Consider the following 18,515-nt stretch of genomic DNA (forward strand, 5'->3'; position numbering starts at 1 on the left):
TAGACAGTAAGAATTTGAGCCACTTATGGAGGATAGATCTATCCCTGTCCCCCGATTCAGCCGAAGACATAGGTTTGTAGGAATGGCTATAGGTGTATATGTGTTGGTGTACTATGTTTGTGCACTGTTTCTATGTAACTAGAGTTACCCTTGATCTTGGAGGACCCGGCCAAATCCAACTTACTTCTTTAGTCTCAAAATATAGCAACTAAGTTGTTACTCCCTCCATTTCAAAATGTTTAACACCGTTGACTTTTTAATACGTGTTTGACCATTTGTCTTATTCAAAAAATTGAAGTAATTATTTATTATTTTCATATCATTTGATTCATCGTTAAATATACTTTCATGTACACATATAGTTTTACATATTTCACAAATTTTTTTAATAAGACGAACGGTCAAACATGTGCTAAAAAGTCAACGGTGTTAAACATTTTGAAATGGATGAAGTATATTTTTAAGAATGAAAGGAGTATATAGTTGTAGCCGTTACCATTGGTTCTGAAGTGAACGGCACAAATTAACCTAGGACACTGTAGCAAAAAGGGCACGGCACAAATTAACCTAGGACACTGTACCAAAAAGGGCACAAATTAACACAGAACAATGTAGCACAAAAATACTGTTCACGGTACTGCAATTTAAGTATTATAGCTGTAGATCTGAACCGTGGATCATCAAAATGGAGTTGTGGACAGCTTAAAATACATGTTATCCTAGGTGCAGTCATCGTTATGACTGCACCCGATCTCAACTCGGTTTTGTTGTGAATAATCTGTGGCTGGTCCCGACCAAATGGCTAGCCATTCAATTCGCACGACTACAATGCCGGTGGCGTTCAATGTAATTAAGCAAAGAAACAAGAAACGTTCTGATAAAGCAAATTTGGTCAACTGAATATCTTCGATCGTCTCAGAAACAAAAGCAATGGCTAACACAAAACTTGAGGATTTAAAATGAGAAATATCGCAACTTACTACAACATGGAACACAATAAGTATATTTGATAATATCACATGTTACAACATTGAGTACATTATGGGTTGGTGGTGTTGTAGGCGGCGTCAGCAGACGATGTGTCCATGTCATTCAAGCCAAGCTCCTCATTCTGCTCCCAGCTCCTCACATACTCCTCAACTGGATATTTTACAGAGAACAATGCGTGGAGCACATCAGAATTGCAGCAATAATGCACATTCTTCCTGCAGGCGTTGTTACTACTGGACTAATATCTTCCATAGTTCACATCAAAGACTTTACTAAGGAAAGACTCGAACCTCAAAGTTTGGTTAAATATTTAGATTCAAGGAATTCCCTCCCATTTTTTAAAGACAATATAGTATATGATCCAATTAATTGATTAAGGTAACTTACTGGTTAGCTGGTTGTCATCTTCTAAAGAATCGGTAGCTGGAGCAACAAATGAAGCTGCCAATCCATCATCGATAATTAAAGTCCAAGGCTCTTGTAAACTTAGAAGCTGAAAACATACATACGAAATAGTATTAAAATAGCTGTCCAAAACATACATAAAAATTAAAAATAAATAAGCTGCAATCAAATCCTCGCAAAAGAAAACACCCAGAATAGCGATGAGGACTTTAGCAGCAACATCCACTCAGGTTTAACATAACAAATAAGAAAAGGAAGAAACATGCAGAGGTGTAGGCCTGATGATATATTTGAGCATTATCAAGGAAACAAATACTGCCTATTTTAGCAGCTTGACTTTGCTCAAGAAATGGGAGATTCAGAAAGAAAAACTCCATTAAACTACTGAAAATTCTGAAAGAAAACAAAATCATGCTAGAACAGATAAAACCATGTAAAGAAATCAAATTACACACCTTGGATAATCTATCGTTGAAATCCTCCCATTTCTTCTTTTTCCATTCCAGTGTGCTATCACCCAATTGGAATCCATGCACTCTCTGCAGAGCTGCAACCTCAATATAAAGATATCTCTTTTAGTTCACAAACTGTATTGAATAAAGAACACTCCAGAGATATGATTGAATAAATAAGCTATCTTCGAACTTTATCTAAAGAACGAATACATGTGCAATGGGTGCTTGCAGCTTCTCCGTCCGACTATGAAGAACTGTCGTTTTGGACATACATCTAGCAACACTTTCTAACTATCAATATATTTCTAATATTTAGATTGTAAATATGAAGACCATAATGTATATAACTACTCGTACATATATATTTATCTCAAAGCACAAGAACTGGGTTTTACAAATATATTCGGATATTCCAATAGAGATTAATGGTCAACAGTACATTTTGAGGATGGTATTGATGCCCAAAACGACGTGTTTTGTGACCTGGAGGGAGCACTAATGTTAGGGGGGAAGGCTTGTCAGCATGCCATGTACTTATTACTTGAACTAAAATGACTCCTTATAGTCCAATTTTTGTGACATATATAAATGGAAAAGTAGTAAATAAGTGAGATGACTAGGTGAGGCACCTACCCTCGCATATTTTCACAATTAAACCTTCAACTGTTGTAACAATACCACCCAATGTTCCACTTGCTAGCTCCAACTCGAGTTCAGGTACTTTTACGCCAGCTGAATCTGACTGGAAAACAAAAAGGAAAAAAGAACTCCAAATTAACAAAATCGTGTATCAAACTTGATCCAAACACACCAAAATTGCAACTGAAGAGTGCATCTAACAATGCAGTCCTACGTTGGAGAGCATTTGTTTCGTTCTTCTAATACAAAAGAAAATTAAATTTATAGGCTTGTCTAGTTCTTAATTGCAAGGACACCCAATCTTGTATAATGGAAAAAGGGGAACATAAATATTTATATCATTTTGCCCATTGAAAAGAGGGATTCTGACTTACAAAGCCAGATTTATGAGTCCAAAATGAAGTACCAAAAATACTTCCCACCCTAGATAAGTCAGAAATCTCATGCACAAGCAGGCACACTAAAAAACTTGCATGCAATGCAAAGTTGCAAACAACAACACCGCCAAAAAAACAAATTTCTGACCTTTATGACATCACGTGTAAGATCTTTTCCGTTCTGCACATGTAGTGTAATTTTCTTTCCTTTGGCTGGGATTTCACCACCAGGCTTCAACTGATAGAACAAAAAGAAAGCCGTTTTAAGTTCAGAGTTGTCACCAATGTACAACATTTTTTTTCTAAAAGAAATGCATGTATGACTACGGAAGTCTGAAACTGACCTCTGAGTTGCGATAGCCGCACATGTCGCACGTTGTTGCCATAACAATAACCTCACGAAAATATGGGATTTCTAACCAAAGGTCAAAGACCAGACACTAGCAAATATTAATAATTAGCAGTACAATATCACTAGAGAGTTCTGTACGATTCAAGGATCCAATCAAAACATGTTACAACTACACTGCGTGACAGCAATTACTGTGGAACCTAGCTCCACTAATCATATGCTACAAACCAGCCAGTAATAGACATGCATGCTTTGGCCATCAATCCATCATCCAGCACGGTCACACACAAAAAAAATTCCATCAATCCCCATGTTTAGATCATAAAACCATTACGTAAGCCTAAATTGGCTGTATCTCAGGACACTATAAACCATATTTCCAAGCAATTTGACCGTTACTGCCAATTTTCCAGCATATTATTTATGCTTTGCACTATGATATACTCCCTAACACATAAAGCATGCAAGTAACCAGCAAGAACATTCTAAATTAAAGTCCCAAATATTTCTTAGCCCCTCATTTTTTAAGAGGAACATTCTAAATTAAAGTCCCAAATATTTCTTAGCCCCTCATTTTTCTAAGAGGCCAAGATTGATCACAGAATCAAACAAGCATGTAGAAACACTACAGATGACCTATTTGACTATTGCTGATATTATCAACATGTTTTACTTAAAAACGAACATACTCTATTTCTCTATTCTTAGTTTAAGAGTCCATATGGAAGAAATAGTGAACAAAAGGTGAAAAGGATACTTGTAGCAAAGAAACGAGTGACACACTCAGTTCCACAGGCCCCACATGTTGATGGCAAAGTATCAACCTGACCAAGTAAATTTTTGTAAGCATGAATGAACATTAGTCTTGAATAAGGTAATTGCCGGACAACTGAATAAAGCATACCTCTTCTGGTGCTGAATATCTGCACAGCGCTGCAGCAACTTCATCAGGGTTTCCTTGAGCTATAGCACGGCGACCTGCAACAGCTCCAACCGAACCGTGGGGCTCCTGCAACACCTCAGAGTTCCCTTCCACAGTTGAAGCATGATTAACAGGCTGATCCCCAGGTTCTTCTGTGGATGGTTCAACAAGAAAACCAAGTGCTGCCTGTTGCTCACGCGTCCTTTCATAGAATCTCACAGATAACAAAGGATCTGATGAAGGTGCATTCCTGCAGGGAGATTGGTTAATATGTGTCGAAGTACAATACTGCAATCACTTCAAGCAAATGGGAAGCTAATGGGAACATATAGACTATTATCTTTCCATGCACATCATATGGGAAACTCCATGGCACAATCCAGGCCACTTGAGCAACTACAGGTCATGCTAAATGAAACCAGAAATAATATTATTATACAATCATAAAGGAGGAGAGTTTGAAATTCACACATGTGCTAAACACTTTGGGACATTGTCTTTCATGTAAGAACAACTCTAAAAAAGATCCTATAAAGTCACATCAAACAAATTGAATTCCAAAGGTTACAGATCATCTTACTGGTTTTCAATGAAGCTATTTCCAGCAGGATCATCAAGAACAAAGGTGAAAGCAGCTTCTCCTAATCCAAGAGATCTCAATTTTGCTAAAAATTTATCAATAGCTTCGGCCTTTTGAGGATCCACTTTCTGCAGAACCAATGGTGATTAGTGCACCACAATGTGGCATTTAAGTTCCAAACCTATGCATGTGATCACCGAGATTCACCTTTCTTTCATCTTGAAGTGCCTGCAGCTCATCCACAGCTCGCATAATAATCCCTTCCACCTAACTCATGAGACAAAATACTTAAGAGAACTAGCAATAATAAAAAAAAGAGTTGGATATGAACATTTTCCAAGATATATTTGTGGAAAGAAATGGAGCATACTGTTGAAAGTGATCCACGTTGAGCTTCTGGAGGGATCTCAAAGTCCAGTTCTGGAATCTACACGTCAAATGTGAAGTTACATATAAATCACATTACATATATTTAAAAAGCATCACAAGAGCATAGTTTGACATACCTTAATAGTTGCTGAATCAGATTTCACAACCTGACGGTTCAGTATCTGTACCAATACCGTTCGTTAGTTATTGTCATATAAACATACAATTACAACGATTTATCACTAACATTAATAAACATGAACAGAAAGCAGCATGGATATGTATTTGAATTTTAAATTATTGCACAACTTATGACCAGCAGTGAGCAAACCACCTATGACAAGCAAAGGAAAAAAAAAAAGAGCACAGGAGCCAAATTTTTCATCAAAACTTGCGAAGACATACAAGATAGAAGAATAGATCTGCAAACTTTTACAGTTTGATTCCTCACGGGCAATGACTAATCATGGTTTTAGGGTTTGAATCAGTTTTAGGTTCCTGTCTAGAATTCTTCCAAATCTGTGAAGTAGGTTGCAAATCTACCAAGGATCTTTTATTGGAATAGGTTCTGGAGATGTTTGCGAACATCCTATCCAAATTTCATCAATTTGGTTAAGGTTTGCTCATCTAGTTGGATATTCCGCCTTCCTCTGAAAAAAGATATTAATTTATTTTTTAGTTGGCAGACTCACTCAGGAACTAGTCAAACCACAGGTAATCTGGTCAGACTGAAAGCTCCACAGGAAAAAAAAAAACTCAATTTTATTTTTGGGGTGAATTTCTTCATTAGAAATACTGATGCAAAAGGACACATTGCAGTGAGCTACATACGGACTCTGAAAGAAAACCTCCATAATCAACTTGCAAGTTGTGATCTTCAGAATCCTGAAGCTATATCATATGGAATTGCATGGGAGGCACCCATGCAACAGGCAGTCGGCGTGCAAGCATATTTGAACTAAACAAAAGAATTAAGTTTGAGCTATAGTTTAGTTTATAATTATTTACAGTAGAAACAGGACTATAAGGATTTCTTCCACACAGAAGCACAATACTCTATACTGTATAGCCATACTTAATCTCTCCTGGAGACACATTTGGCCATTACTCAGGTCAGCGTCTTACTGTCTTAGCAATCAAATTGCTTAGCCAGCTCATACTTCAATGAGTTATATGTATATCTGATTAGGCGAAAGAAATGCAGAAATTAATGAAAGACAGGATTTGCTCGAGGCCTTGACTCAGTTAATTCCTCAATCCTCATTACAAAAAATATCATTGATTTCATGAGTAAACATTACAGCACATAATGCTGATATCTATCAAGAAAAATGAAGTTCTTGTGGGCCATTAGAGGGAACTGGGACATTTGGGTCCGGCTAGCTGTGATATGTGACTGTTAGCAAGGTGGGATGGGTGAGTGAACAAAGAAACCAAAAAAAAAATAACTCACTGAAACCAGTGAGGATTCAGGAAATAATGCTACTAATCAGATCCCGTGGCGTGGCAACCGCCATCATAGACTAAGACCCTGTTTAGATGGGACTAAAACTTTTTAGTCTCTATCACATCGGATGTTTGGACACTAATTATAAATATTAAACGTAGACTATTAATAAAACCCATTATATAACCCTGGACTAATTCGCGAGACGAATCTATTGAGCCTAATTAATTCATGATTAGCCTATGTGATGCTACAGTAAACATACGCTATGTATGGATTAATTAGGCTTAAAAAATTTATCACACGAATTAGCTCTTATTTATGTAATTAGTTTTATAAGTAGTCTATGTTTAATACTCCAAATTCATCCGACATGTTTAGTCCCTGTATCCAAACACCACCTAATAAATTGGTGACAACATAAAAACAGCCACGCCACAGAACCATACCTCGTTCTGCCCGCGCGGGACCTCCAAACGGTAACAACATCCCTTCGGCTGGAGCTGTCCAGCAAACTGAACCTCATTGTTCCTAGCACAGAAAATTACACCGAATCAAGTATACTCCCCTAAAAACACCCAGCGCTCTACTAGCCACGCGCTTGCACCAGTCGACGCACAAATGCACACATTCCATTACCTCTCACCGCAATGCGGGCACTCGAAAGCCATCAGAACCACCTGCAGATTTACAAACGTGAATTCGACACCGCTCTCGAATGAGAGCAAGCAGCAGTCAGTTCAGCCACCAATGAGAATGGCACGAGAGCTAATCTAATCTCACCTCCCGGAAGTGCGGAATCATGGTCATCAGAAGCCTCGTGGTGCCCTGGCCACAGAAAAATCGCACGCAGGTCTCAGCACCCTCGCCACAAGCAAAAACCGAGCGAAGAAGCTACACCAAACTTAGAGGCCCTTACGTTGTCGCCGCAGCGCATGCAAAGGGACTCGATCTCGTGGAGCGGCGCGGCGTGGGCCTCCTCGTCGCCGCCGCCGCCCGCCGACTCCGCCGCCGAGCGGAGGTCCACCACCACCCGCCCTTCCTCCCCGGAGCTCGCCATGGTCTCCGCCGCCGCTAAGCGAAGGAGCGGAGGCTCCCTCTCGCGATCTCTCTGGCTTAGGTCTGCGTGGTTCGGCTCTCGTGGCGGCAGTGGAGGCGTGGAAGCTGGTGGCGCTGGTGGCTTCGCGGCGGGAGGGGAAGGGAGAAGGGAAAGGAAGGGAAGACGCGAGAAAGGGGCGGAGACCTAGGAGTCTCTGGAGTCCGGAAATGGGCTGGGCTTATGAAACCGGTTAGTTCACCTGATGGGCCAGATGCCCGATGGGCCTTGTTGGGCTGTAGTGATGGACTCCTGGGCTGCTGCGCAGTATTGAATTTGCCGTTACAAAGTCGAAATAAGTTCAATTTGACTCCCTTACATTAAAAGTGACCCGAATCTAATCCATGCCCCTAAACCGCAAAACCAGATATATCGACCCCCAAAATATTGAAACCGATGCAATTTGACTCCCTAGACGGTTTTGAAGGTCGTTTTTGCTAACGTGGCGCCTACGTGGTGATATTGATCGGGTCTTCTTTACACGTGGTGTCGACGTGGCGCTGCCCTTCTCTTCCTCTTCGGCTGTCTGCCGCTCGCGCGGCTGCGGTGGGCAAGCGCAAGCTGGAGCGGCGGCTACAGGCGGTCGAGGGCCGGAAAGCGGCAGCAGCGGCGTCGGGCGGGATGTCGAGATCTGGAGTAGTGGAGAGTGGAGATGAGTGGTGCCCCGAGCCCCTCCCGTCGACGGAATAGAGCAACGTTGTGGCCGCCGTCGAGCTCGGCGAGAAGGGCCCCCCTCTCTCCTCCCCATCTTCTTCTTGATGGCGCAACAGGACGGTTGCTAGGAAGTAGCAAGCGACGGCGGCGAAGGAGCTTGGCGACATGGCAGGTGCGCCCAATGGCATGGGCGGTGGCGGCGGGCAAGCGAAGATGGCTGTGAGTGGCGAAGATGCGGGCGGGGGGGGGGGGTGCGAGGACGGCGGCATCCGACAGTGGCCGCCATGGATAGGGTGAGGTGGGGATCTCCCCGACAATGTCCGCCGCCACCATGGCGTGTAGGCCGGTTGTGTGCTCCGCCTCCGCCCTCACGCCGCTGCACCACCGCCTCCTCCCCCTCGTCTGTGCGGCTCACCGAGATCCTTGCCGCCGCGACCACATCGCCCTGCTCCTCGCGGTGAGCGGTGATCCACGCCGCCACCTCCTCTCCCACTTGCCGCCCAACTCCCTTGCCGCCGTTAGCCTGCTCCCGCCCGCCACCGTCCTTCTCCGATGATGAGGAGAAAGGCTGGGGGAGAGAATGAGAGAAGGGAGAGAAAGGGAGGAGGGAGAGAGAGGAAGGAGTGAGGATGACATGTGGGCCCCCACATATCAGTGGGGCTCGCGTGTCATCTTTTGTGTAAATGATAAATTAATTATTTTTTTAATTCTAATGCCACGTCAACGCCACATATAAAGAAGACCCGGTCAATACCGCCACGTTAGCAAAACTGTCCTCCAAAACCGCTAAGGGAGTTAAATTGCACCGGTTTCAATAGTTCGAGGGTCGAGATATCCGGTTTTACGATTTAGGGTCATGGATTAGATTCGGGTCACTTTTTAAGGGAGTCAAAGTGAACTTATTCCCAAAGTTAAGCAAAAGGTAACGATACACCATATGATGTTATTTCTATTATATTGTGCATTTTGTTAAAATTGAACGGATGGCCTCATCTTTTTATGCTTATACTTATCAGCTAAAATTTAAACTTTAATCTTAATTTTAGAGTTTATTTTGAGGTTTTTTTCATCGAAGTTTATTTTTCAGCATTTACTTTTAGATCATTAAGAACACATATATAAAAGTTTGGGACTGCCTATACATTATGTGACAGAATTTTTAGCCTCCTATCATGCAGATTATCAACATCTAACGGATGACATCAATATACACAAACAAAATAAAGCTCACGTGGGCTCAAATGGGCTTCAAGTAGATTTTAGACTTACATCGTAAATACATTAAAATTACATACTTCATCCGTTTCATAATGTAAGTCATTTTAGCATTTCCTACATTCATATTGATGTCAATGAATCTAGATAGATATATATGTCTAGATTCATTAACATCAATATGAATATGGGAAATGCTAGAATGACTTGTATTGTGAAACGGAGGGGGTATGTAATTTTCAAACTTACATCGTAATTACACTAAAATTACATATGTAATTAATATGTAATTATAGTGTAAGTAACCAATGAAAGGGATGAGTTAAAAATCACGGATTCGAGTCCTAGTTCGTGTAAGAGTTTTTGTTTCTCATGTCATGAACGAATCTCAGCGTAGCGTAAATCTCAAATACATCCGACGGTAAAAAAAAGGTGCAAAATTAAACCATACAAAATCTGCCGGCAGATGGATAGCTATTCCGTAAAAGTTTTATTAACAAAATATTTTTTGTTTGTAAATAAGCCGTTTGGCTTATTCCCTAAATAAGCCAACCGAAGAGAACCACAAATCCTCAATTTGTAGTTGGTATTTCTTTACTTTCTACAAATAATAAAATATAAAACATGATGCTTTATCGTTACTTCACTTCTGGAATCTTTAGGAACTTTTCATAATAATGTCCCATGGTAGCAGGAAGAATACAAAAGCCCCAGCTAGCTCCTGCATGTGCTATCACAAACTCTTTACTTGAACAAATCCAGCCAGGTTGTTGCTATAAGGTTTAAAATGGGGATTCTGTCTCATTTTTAACTGCCTACCCATGCCATGCCAGGGTGACGGTACAACGGCAGTACTACAAAAAATCACAGGGGAAAAGCCGAAAAAGCCACACCCACGTTACCCGGATCTGCTTCCGTATCCGGTAGGTACAGCCCTTTCTAGAAAAAGCCAACCCTTCCTTCACAGGCCCAACTGACATCCGGGACCCACAACCCCACTCCACAGCAGATGGCCCACCTGCGAGTCACTCAACAGTAGTAGGGCCCTCGTGCCGTATTACCACCGGAGTCCCCACGTCGCGCGCTCTGATTGGCCGCGGCGCAGTCCACGCCTCGATAGGCCGCCACGTATCAACTCACCCCCGGGGATCCTCTGCGCCGAACCCGTCAACGCGCACGCGCCGCAGAGGATCCGACGGGGGAGGGAGGTGACACCTGTCCCCGCCGCGCTCTCCGACTCTCTCTCTCTCTCTCTCTCGCTCTCGCTCGCGAGTCGCGTCACGCATTCCCCGCCGCGATCCATCACCACCACTACCACCACCACCAGCCGCAGCCGCAGCCGCAGCAGCAGCAGCAGCAGCAGCCACCGGACGGCGCGCGCGGCGGGCGGCGGGCGGCGGCGGGAGGTTTCACTTCGCTTGCCTTGCCCGCTTTGACGTCTTCGCCGCCGCAGGCAACCTATTCCACCTTCTAGGGCGTTGCGGTTGCAGGAGGAGGAGGAGGGGGAGGAGGGGGAGGGGGAGGGATGGATCTGAAGGATGGCGGGGGGTCGGAGAGGAGGGGGGCGGCGGCGGGTGCGGGTGCGGCGCCGCTGGCGAGGCAGGGGTCGATCTACTCACTGACGTTCGACGAGTTCCAGAGCACGCTGGGAGGGATGGGGGGAGGGCTCGGGAAGGATTTCGGGTCGATGAACATGGACGAGCTGCTGCGGAGCATCTGGACGGCGGAGGAGAGCCAAGCGATGGCGTCGGCGGCGGCGGCGGCGGCGGAGGGGGGCCTGCAGAGGCAGGGGTCGCTCACCCTGCCGCGCACTCTCAGCGTCAAGACGGTGGACGAGGTGTGGCGGGACTTCGAGCGAGAGGCGTCGCCGGGGGCGGCTGCTGCTGACGGCGGCGGCGGCGGCGGGGAGCAGCAGCAGCCCAGGCGGCAGCCGACGCTCGGGGAGATGACGCTGGAGGAGTTCCTGGTCAGGGCCGGGGTCGTCAGAGAGAATACCGCTGCGGCGGCTGCTATGGTAGCTGCGGCCGCCGCTCCGCCGGTGGCTCCGCGGTCGATTCCGGCTGTCAACAACAGCTCCATCTTCTTCGGGAACTACGGAGGCGTCAATGATGCTGCTGCTGCCGCTGCTGGTGCGATGGGTTTCTCACCGGTGGGGATTGGGGATCCGACCATGGGGAATGGGCTGATGTCCGGAGTGGCAGGGATTGGGGGTGGTGCGATCACTGTTGCTCCGGTGGATACATCAGTTGGACAAATGGATTCAGCGGGCAAGGGGGATGGGGACCTGTCATCACCGATGGCGCCAGTGCCGTACCCCTTTGAGGGGGTGATAAGGGGGAGGAGGAGCGGTGGTAACGTGGAGAAGGTGGTGGAGCGGCGGCAGAGGAGGATGATCAAGAACAGGGAATCTGCAGCTAGATCTCGTGCCCGGAAGCAGGTCATACCTCTGCCCTAAATTCTTGCATGTGTTGCATATGCAGCTGTTTGCTATTGCAAATGGCTGTGATAGAAGGGGAAAATAGTATCACAAATCTGGTAAAACCGGCTTGTTGAGATTGGGTCCTTGCTGTGTTGAACACAACGGATAATCCCAAAATATTTATCGGTAAAGGGAATCTTGATTCGCATGTTTATATGTTGCTTTGACACTGAAATTTGCTCCATTGTGATTACTAGGCTTACACAATGGAGTTGGAAGCTGAAGTTCAGAAACTCAAGGAACAGAACATGGAATTGCAGAAGAAACAGGTACTAATTCAATGTATCTTTCATCAAAAGACTTCCTAACAATGATGCATCACATTTTATTTGTTCCATCTGTACATCATCTTCACTATGCTACAGTATTCCACCAGTTTTTTAACAAGTAAATTTTCACCAGTGTCAGTGTAGCAAATGTTTGCTAAAATATTCAGTGTGCGCTTTCTAAAAGTAAGCCTGTAGTAAATTTCAAAATTGAGTGAGACACTAAGGCATAACTGAACCATTTGTGAAAGAGGTGGGGCCATAGCTTGAAATATGTATGATGAAACTTGAATCTCTGTTACCTTTCAAACCTAGCAGCCATAATTTTGACTTGAATTCCATTTGTGACAGCTTTGTAACTTTTGCATTAGCATGCTGTGATGCAACTTCAGACGGGATACTTCAAAATTGTCTTATTGCTTGAACTAGTAATATTTTGGTGGACTTGCTTCAGTACAGGTCTTTCTTTTAAGGAACTAGTAATATCTCATAGAAAAGTTTACAAATCCAGTAACTTATTAAATGATTCAAATAAGATATTTGCTCCCACATGTTTTTCAGAACGATAGCTGTATGTAACATCTAATCTCTTTTGTTCATGCTGATACAGATTTGCCGTTGTCTAATATTAACTACTTCGCCTTTAAGATTCATATTTTTTTTCTGAAAAAATAGCACTGAAACAAGGTGTGTCACATGCAACATAGGTGTGTACCTTTGTGTGCTCCAAAGGCAAATACTAACACAGTTATCCCTTTTGTACTATCTACTCTAAAACTAAATTGTTAATTTGCCATTAAGTTGTAGCTGTATACTCAATTTTGTCCACTTGAATTGAACCAAAGGGAAACAAATCAAACCCATTTTGGAAGACATGTAAATTTGTACTAAATTTGTATTTCTGCCCTAGATTTTGATCAGGTATTCACCTTACAAATATCAGGGCAGGGGCCTAAATGCCATGACCATACAACCTAGTTTCATCTACCTTATTATTGTTTAATATCATAACTAGTTCGTGGAGCAGTCTAATGACTGATCATTGTCTCTTTGTCATGTTTTTTTTTCAAGAAGGAAACATTAAGGCCTTCTTTGGATGCAAGTGGATTATGTCCATTCCCTTCAGAATGAGAGGGAAGCTGTACTAAATTCCCTTCTCATCTGAAGTCCTTGTGCAATAAAGTCCTAAGTGGTTCTGTTCGTTTTCGGTGTTATTGATTATTCTATCTTATCAAGACTGAACTGATGACTATTTCAAATTAATCTTTTATACCATCTTGTAAAATTTAAAGACCGGTTCATACCACCATATACATTTTTTTTTGGGATAACCTTCACCGGTATTCATAATTTGGAGGGAATTGCATCCTTGAAGAGCATAACAATACCTTAAGCATCTTTGGGTGGATGCCAATGGTAAACGATTGTTTGTAGCTTTCTTACATTGTTTCTTTCTTAATTATGCAGGAGGAAATTATGGAAATGCAGAAAAATTTCTTCCCAGAAATGCAGAAAAATCAGGTAAATGTTTTGGTCAAACTTATGTTTGTATTTTGTAATATTCTAATGAGTAAACTGTGTCTACAATACATAAATTTGGTAGGTGTGTGCGATCTAGTGCAAGAACTTAAAAAATGAGCATATAAGTGCAATAACTTGGCTAGTGCATGCATTTTGGTTAAAAGATCGATATTCTACATGATATATACTCCCTCTATTTCAGGTTATAAGACGTTTTGACTTTGGTCAAAGTCAAACTGCTTTAAGTTTGGCCAAGTTTGTAGAAAAAAGTAGTACACTAGATCGCACCCACCTATCAAGTTCTTGTACCGCGGGTGCAATTTACTCTATTCTATTTCATCTGTCTGATACATAAAAACTCCATGTTAGCTATCTCTAGCAGTGGAACACAGTTCTGTTGCTGTTAGTTGTTACTACATTTTTGTTAGAGAAGTTGACATGGTACTCTCTACATAAGTACATGTTATATTGCATTTGAACGACTTGACTTCTCCATTGAACGACTTACATGTTTTTATTCTCTTTTTTGTGATAGCTGGAAAACTTGGAACTGCATTGTTGGTGCTTGCCTATATTCCATTAGCTCTGCTAAAATATTTTCCCTTACATTTTCAAGTTGTTTTTATTTTCCATATTGAACATTTAATGATACATTTACAACATATAATAAATATTCATCAAATTAAAAAAAATGGACTTGAATAGCCTCATCATGCTGCAGCTGAACTTTTGAGCTTCAGTCACTGGCATTATAGTTGTGGCATACACTTTAAAGGAAAATAGATCACCTTAAACCATTTCACTAGAGCATTTAAAATCTCTGGGCTATTTCGCTTAGTGCAACTGCAAAGATCACAAAGTTGGAAAAAAGAAAATACCATCTCATGTGTTGTTTACATTTGGGCTTTGGTCCCACATGTAATGGCAATATCTAAGTAGCACATCGATGGGATTGTGCTTAGCATTTTCTCAACTTCTTTTTGTCTCACTTAGGCCCCCAAACTACTAAACCAAGTCACCTTTCTCTGTTATAACATTGCACTTTTAGTTTCTCCTTACTCAAGCCATTTTTTAAGTTTAAGTTGTGCACAATGATAGATGGAATCATAACCTGTTTCACTGAATTTTTTGCTACTATTTTCATGCATTTCCATATCTTGAAGTTGAACATCCATTATGTGTTGCTAACATATACAAACAATCTTTCAAAATTACTCCCGTAAAAAAATATTGTAATGTATGTTGTATCATTCCACAAAGTGAAATGCATGGTTCAAGTAGGTCCTAGGCGCTATAGTTCAGCATGGCTGGCGCCTATGCTCTGCCTTGGTGGGGGCGTGGGGCCTAGCGGGCGCCTAGGTGAGACCAGCTAGTCAAATCCAAGAAATTAGCAAGCATATTACATAAAAACTTAGACAATATAACACTACAGTAGTAAGACAAGAGCACCCAAGGTAGATTAGCTGCCTAATGCACCATCCATGCCTAACTATGACGGCAACACTGGTGAAATGCCCTTAGGGAAGTAAAGTGGACTTTCTAATTTAAATCTTCTTCTGCAATTACATAAAATCAATACTTTATCAGGAAAATGGTGAAAAGACAGTTTTTGATGGATGGCCAGTAGGCAGTAGAACTAACTCGATTGCTTTGTTTAATTAACACTCCCAATTTTGATCTGTTTTGTCAATGATATTCACGAATGTAAGAAATTAGAACAGCAGCTTCAAATCAGAAAGGTGTAGACTGCACAAGACAGTACTTTCACCATTATAGCCTTTTTTTATAGCCTCTTAAAACAATCTATGAAGTTCAGTTTATTGGATGCTGTTCATCTAGATGGCTAAAATGACTGCAGTGGAATAGTAACAACAGAGAAGGAAAATTATGCTTAAAATAGATTTGTAAGCTTCTCCTACAGAAATTATTCTCTGTTGGTAGGGATGGGGTGCACTATAGTGCAACTAAATGTACTAAATACACAATATCAACTGAAAAGGTACATTTCGGTTGATTAGTCCATGGATACCCATAATGGCCCATGCCCATCCCTATTTGTTGTGTTGCGTTCACACCCTGGAGCTCGTGACACCAAACATCAGGAAACTGCCAAATGTGTGGACACAAAGTAGAGTATGGGTGTGTATAGTTCACGCTAAAATTGGAAGTTTGGTTGAAATTGGAACGATGTGACGGAAAAGTTGGAAGTTTATGTGTGTAGGAAAGTTTTGATGTGATGGAAAAGTTTGAAGTTTGAAGAAAAAGTTTGGAACTAAACTCGGCCTATATACATATTAGTGACTTACTGAGAACCGACCGTGGAGATCTATTTCTGCTTGTTTATCAGAAAAGTATGGAGCAGTAAAGAGTGATCTTTGTAGTATTATGAACTTATTATGGCTTTTTGGTGCCTGTATACTTGTTTTCTGTTTTAAATAATTATAAGGTTGTGCAACCAAAGAAGACATTTCTATTTCACTGTATTATAGTTTAGATTCAGTCACTTGTCAATGGCAAAATGTAGAATTGCTCATTAGTTTATTGTATTATAGTCATGGAAAAAAACCTGCCAGCCGGTTATCAGTGGTTTGTCATAGTAAAATTGAAAACCAATCGTAGCTAGAACTAGCTTGTCCAGGTATTAAAGGCCCACCACTTTGGAAGGTTTGGTTGTGTACGTGCGTCCGAAAAACAGTACACCTTTATTTTTACTTTTGCTTTTTACATAAATTTATTGTAGTTTTATTCAAAAATTGAGATGGAAATTTCTTGACTTTCTTTAAACCAAGAGATATTTCTTTGATAATATTGACTGGTGGCCCAATTGTTGGCAAACTGGGCCTTGACTTGCTGCAAAATTCTGCTCTGGTTTGTGGGCTTTATGGCATTTGTTGCTTTTGTTCCTTTTTTCGTTACGTGGAGCTTTTCTTGCTAGGCCTTATGTAGTCACTGCAACAGTATGTTTTTGTTTGGTACTCTCTCCGTTTCACAATGTAAGTCATTCTACAATTTCCCACATTCATATTGATGTTAATGAATCTAGACATACATCAATATGAATGTGGAAAATACTAGAATGACTTACATTGTGAAACGGAGGAAGTACTAAATTTCTGTTATAATCCATTCATTAACTGTTCAGTTTTGTTTACATCCCCACTCTTCCTTTTCAGGCCTTACTATTGTATCTACATGCAATTCAATTTTATCTTGTTTAGGTAATGATTACTCTGATTCATGGCAAGCAGGTATTAGAGGCGGTCAACAATCCTTACGGACAAAAGAAGCGTTGCCTAAGAAGAACATTGACAGGTCCCTGGTAAAATTTGAGTTATTGATAACCGGAGCTTGACAAGACACACCATATTTTAACCTTAAGGTTCTTGTACATATTGTCAGGATTTCAAAACTCATCTCTCTGTTGTAAATTGATGATCAACAGAGTCGAGTGTACTAGTGCTTAACTTGCCCTGTCACCTTCAACTTACAGTTCTGCAAGTCTTCTATCGTGCTCTTATGTGCCCCTCTGTGCCCCGCTTTCTCTTTTCCTACCCTGAGATAAGTGTGTTGTTCAATGTTTTTGGTTTCTTGGCCCCAGATTGCATTGTCTCAGAGAGCTTTTGTAGTTTGCCGACACGGCAAACAGCTGTGTCTGTTCTGGGGGCATCATGTCACAGGAAGGATGTATCATGAAGGTGAACTAGAGCTACCTGTTGATAATGAAGGTGAAGTTTTAGGTTTGACTCAGAAGGATGTATCATGTCAGAGGAGTTTATGCCCAAAATGATCAACATGGGATCACACCTGACAAGGAAAAACAAACCAGACCAATCAGATACTACAGTTGAGTTCCATCCACACCCCGATGTTCTTCTACAAGGAGCTGGAGAAGGTTTGGTGTTTTTGCTTGGAGGCCAGGTCTGCGTATGCTTGGCTTTGACGCCATATCTTTGATCTTTGATGTTTCTGTCTCTGCATCAGGAATGTTGGAGAAATCCATATCTGATTGGATGTAAATTTTCCAGCTGTGCACACAATATATCACTTACCAGGGCATCTAACCTCATTAAACGAGATCATTACGGCATAGGGAAAGCCCAAATCTCTGGCCGTCACAATCAGAAAGCGATAAGAACACAATACATGGACCGATCAGGTTAACTGCATTGGCCTACAGGACAGCACCGAATCAAGACCAGAAAAGGACACTGTTCTAGTGCAGATCCAAGGTATGCTTACCTCACCTACAGTCACAGACAAGCTAAAAACAGGTTGTAAGCTCCGACCAGCAAAAAAAAGACGCAGGCGTTACCGTCTAACTCGCAAGAAAATGACAAGCTAATTCGCTTTCGCTGAACGTCGTCGCCGCTTGCCGCCGGTGCTACATGTAATTAAAACGCGAAAAAGGGAGACAAGAACATCCTACCACACCAGAGAACGACGGCCCGTTTTCGGTGCAGCTATCTATCTTTCTCTGCAGATTCTAGCGTCCTTAATCATGCTGTTGCTGGATGCAAACTCATCCAGAGAGTGAGATTGCATCTTGCAAACGGCCCACTAGATTGTGAATCGTATCTTCTCCATAGTGGCTGATGCCAAACCTGTGTTCATCTGAAATGTAACGGCAGGCTGCGATTCCGCACGTATGGCTGAAATTTTACATGACGAGAGACGTACTGTTTCATGCTAAAATTTTCCACAGTATGATCCAGTTTGAGTGCAGATGGTTGCTTGATTGGAGCTGACCA

The 18,515-nt window shown here is 42.0% G+C and overlaps 2 protein-coding genes across 2 annotated transcripts; one reads left to right on the forward strand and one right to left on the reverse strand.

The window, feature by feature from the left end:
* Positions 1 to 675: 675 nt before the first annotated feature.
* Positions 676 to 7,761, reverse strand: LOC127782523 (zinc finger protein zpr1-like). Its single transcript, XM_052309769.1, has 16 exons — positions 7,456 to 7,761; positions 7,320 to 7,364; positions 7,176 to 7,216; positions 6,986 to 7,067; positions 5,227 to 5,271; positions 5,091 to 5,147; positions 4,928 to 4,987; positions 4,721 to 4,848; positions 4,123 to 4,390; positions 3,976 to 4,042; positions 3,211 to 3,281; positions 3,015 to 3,104; positions 2,484 to 2,592; positions 1,851 to 1,942; positions 1,378 to 1,483; positions 676 to 1,140 (listed from the first exon to the last, which is right to left on the reverse strand). Exons 1-16 carry the CDS (start codon positions 7,594 to 7,596, stop codon positions 1,040 to 1,042), a joined length of 1,503 nt encoding a protein of 500 aa, XP_052165729.1. The 5' UTR covers positions 7,597 to 7,761; the 3' UTR covers positions 676 to 1,039.
* Positions 7,762 to 10,762: 3,001 nt separating this feature from the next.
* Positions 10,763 to 17,290, forward strand: LOC127782384 (bZIP transcription factor TRAB1). The gene is made up of 4 exons (XM_052309560.1): positions 10,763 to 11,938; positions 12,178 to 12,249; positions 13,714 to 13,767; positions 17,016 to 17,290. Exons 1-4 carry the CDS (start codon positions 11,027 to 11,029, stop codon positions 17,088 to 17,090), a joined length of 1,113 nt encoding a protein of 370 aa, XP_052165520.1. The 5' UTR covers positions 10,763 to 11,026; the 3' UTR covers positions 17,091 to 17,290.
* The last annotated feature ends 1,225 nt before the right edge of the window (positions 17,291 to 18,515 follow it).

Source organism: Oryza glaberrima, chromosome 8 (genome assembly GCF_000147395.1).
Source record: "Oryza glaberrima chromosome 8, OglaRS2, whole genome shotgun sequence".
NCBI lineage: Eukaryota > Viridiplantae > Streptophyta > Magnoliopsida > Poales > Poaceae > Oryza > Oryza glaberrima.

Bases quoted from the DNA above. Each gene is read 5' to 3' on its own strand.
- LOC127782523 (XM_052309769.1), bottom strand. From the start codon at position 7,596: ATGGCGAGCTCCGGGGAGGAAGGGCGGGTGGTGGTGGACCTCCGCTCG. The intron at 7,068-7,175 runs GTAATGGAATGT...TTTCTGTGCTAG, and splicing joins TGCCCGCATTGCGGTGAGAG to GAACAATGAGGTTCAGTTTG. The intron at 5,272-6,985 runs GTATGGTTCTGT...GTATTGGTACAG, and splicing joins TCCCGCGCGGGCAGAACGAG to ATACTGAACCGTCAGGTTGT.
- LOC127782384 (XM_052309560.1), top strand. From the start codon at position 11,027: ATGGATCTGAAGGATGGCGGGGGGTCGGAGAGGAGGGGGGCGGCGGCG. The intron at 11,939-12,177 runs GTCATACCTCTG...TGTGATTACTAG, and splicing joins GATCTCGTGCCCGGAAGCAG to GCTTACACAATGGAGTTGGA. The intron at 13,768-17,015 runs GTAAATGTTTTG...CATGGCAAGCAG, and splicing joins CAGAAATGCAGAAAAATCAG to GTATTAGAGGCGGTCAACAA.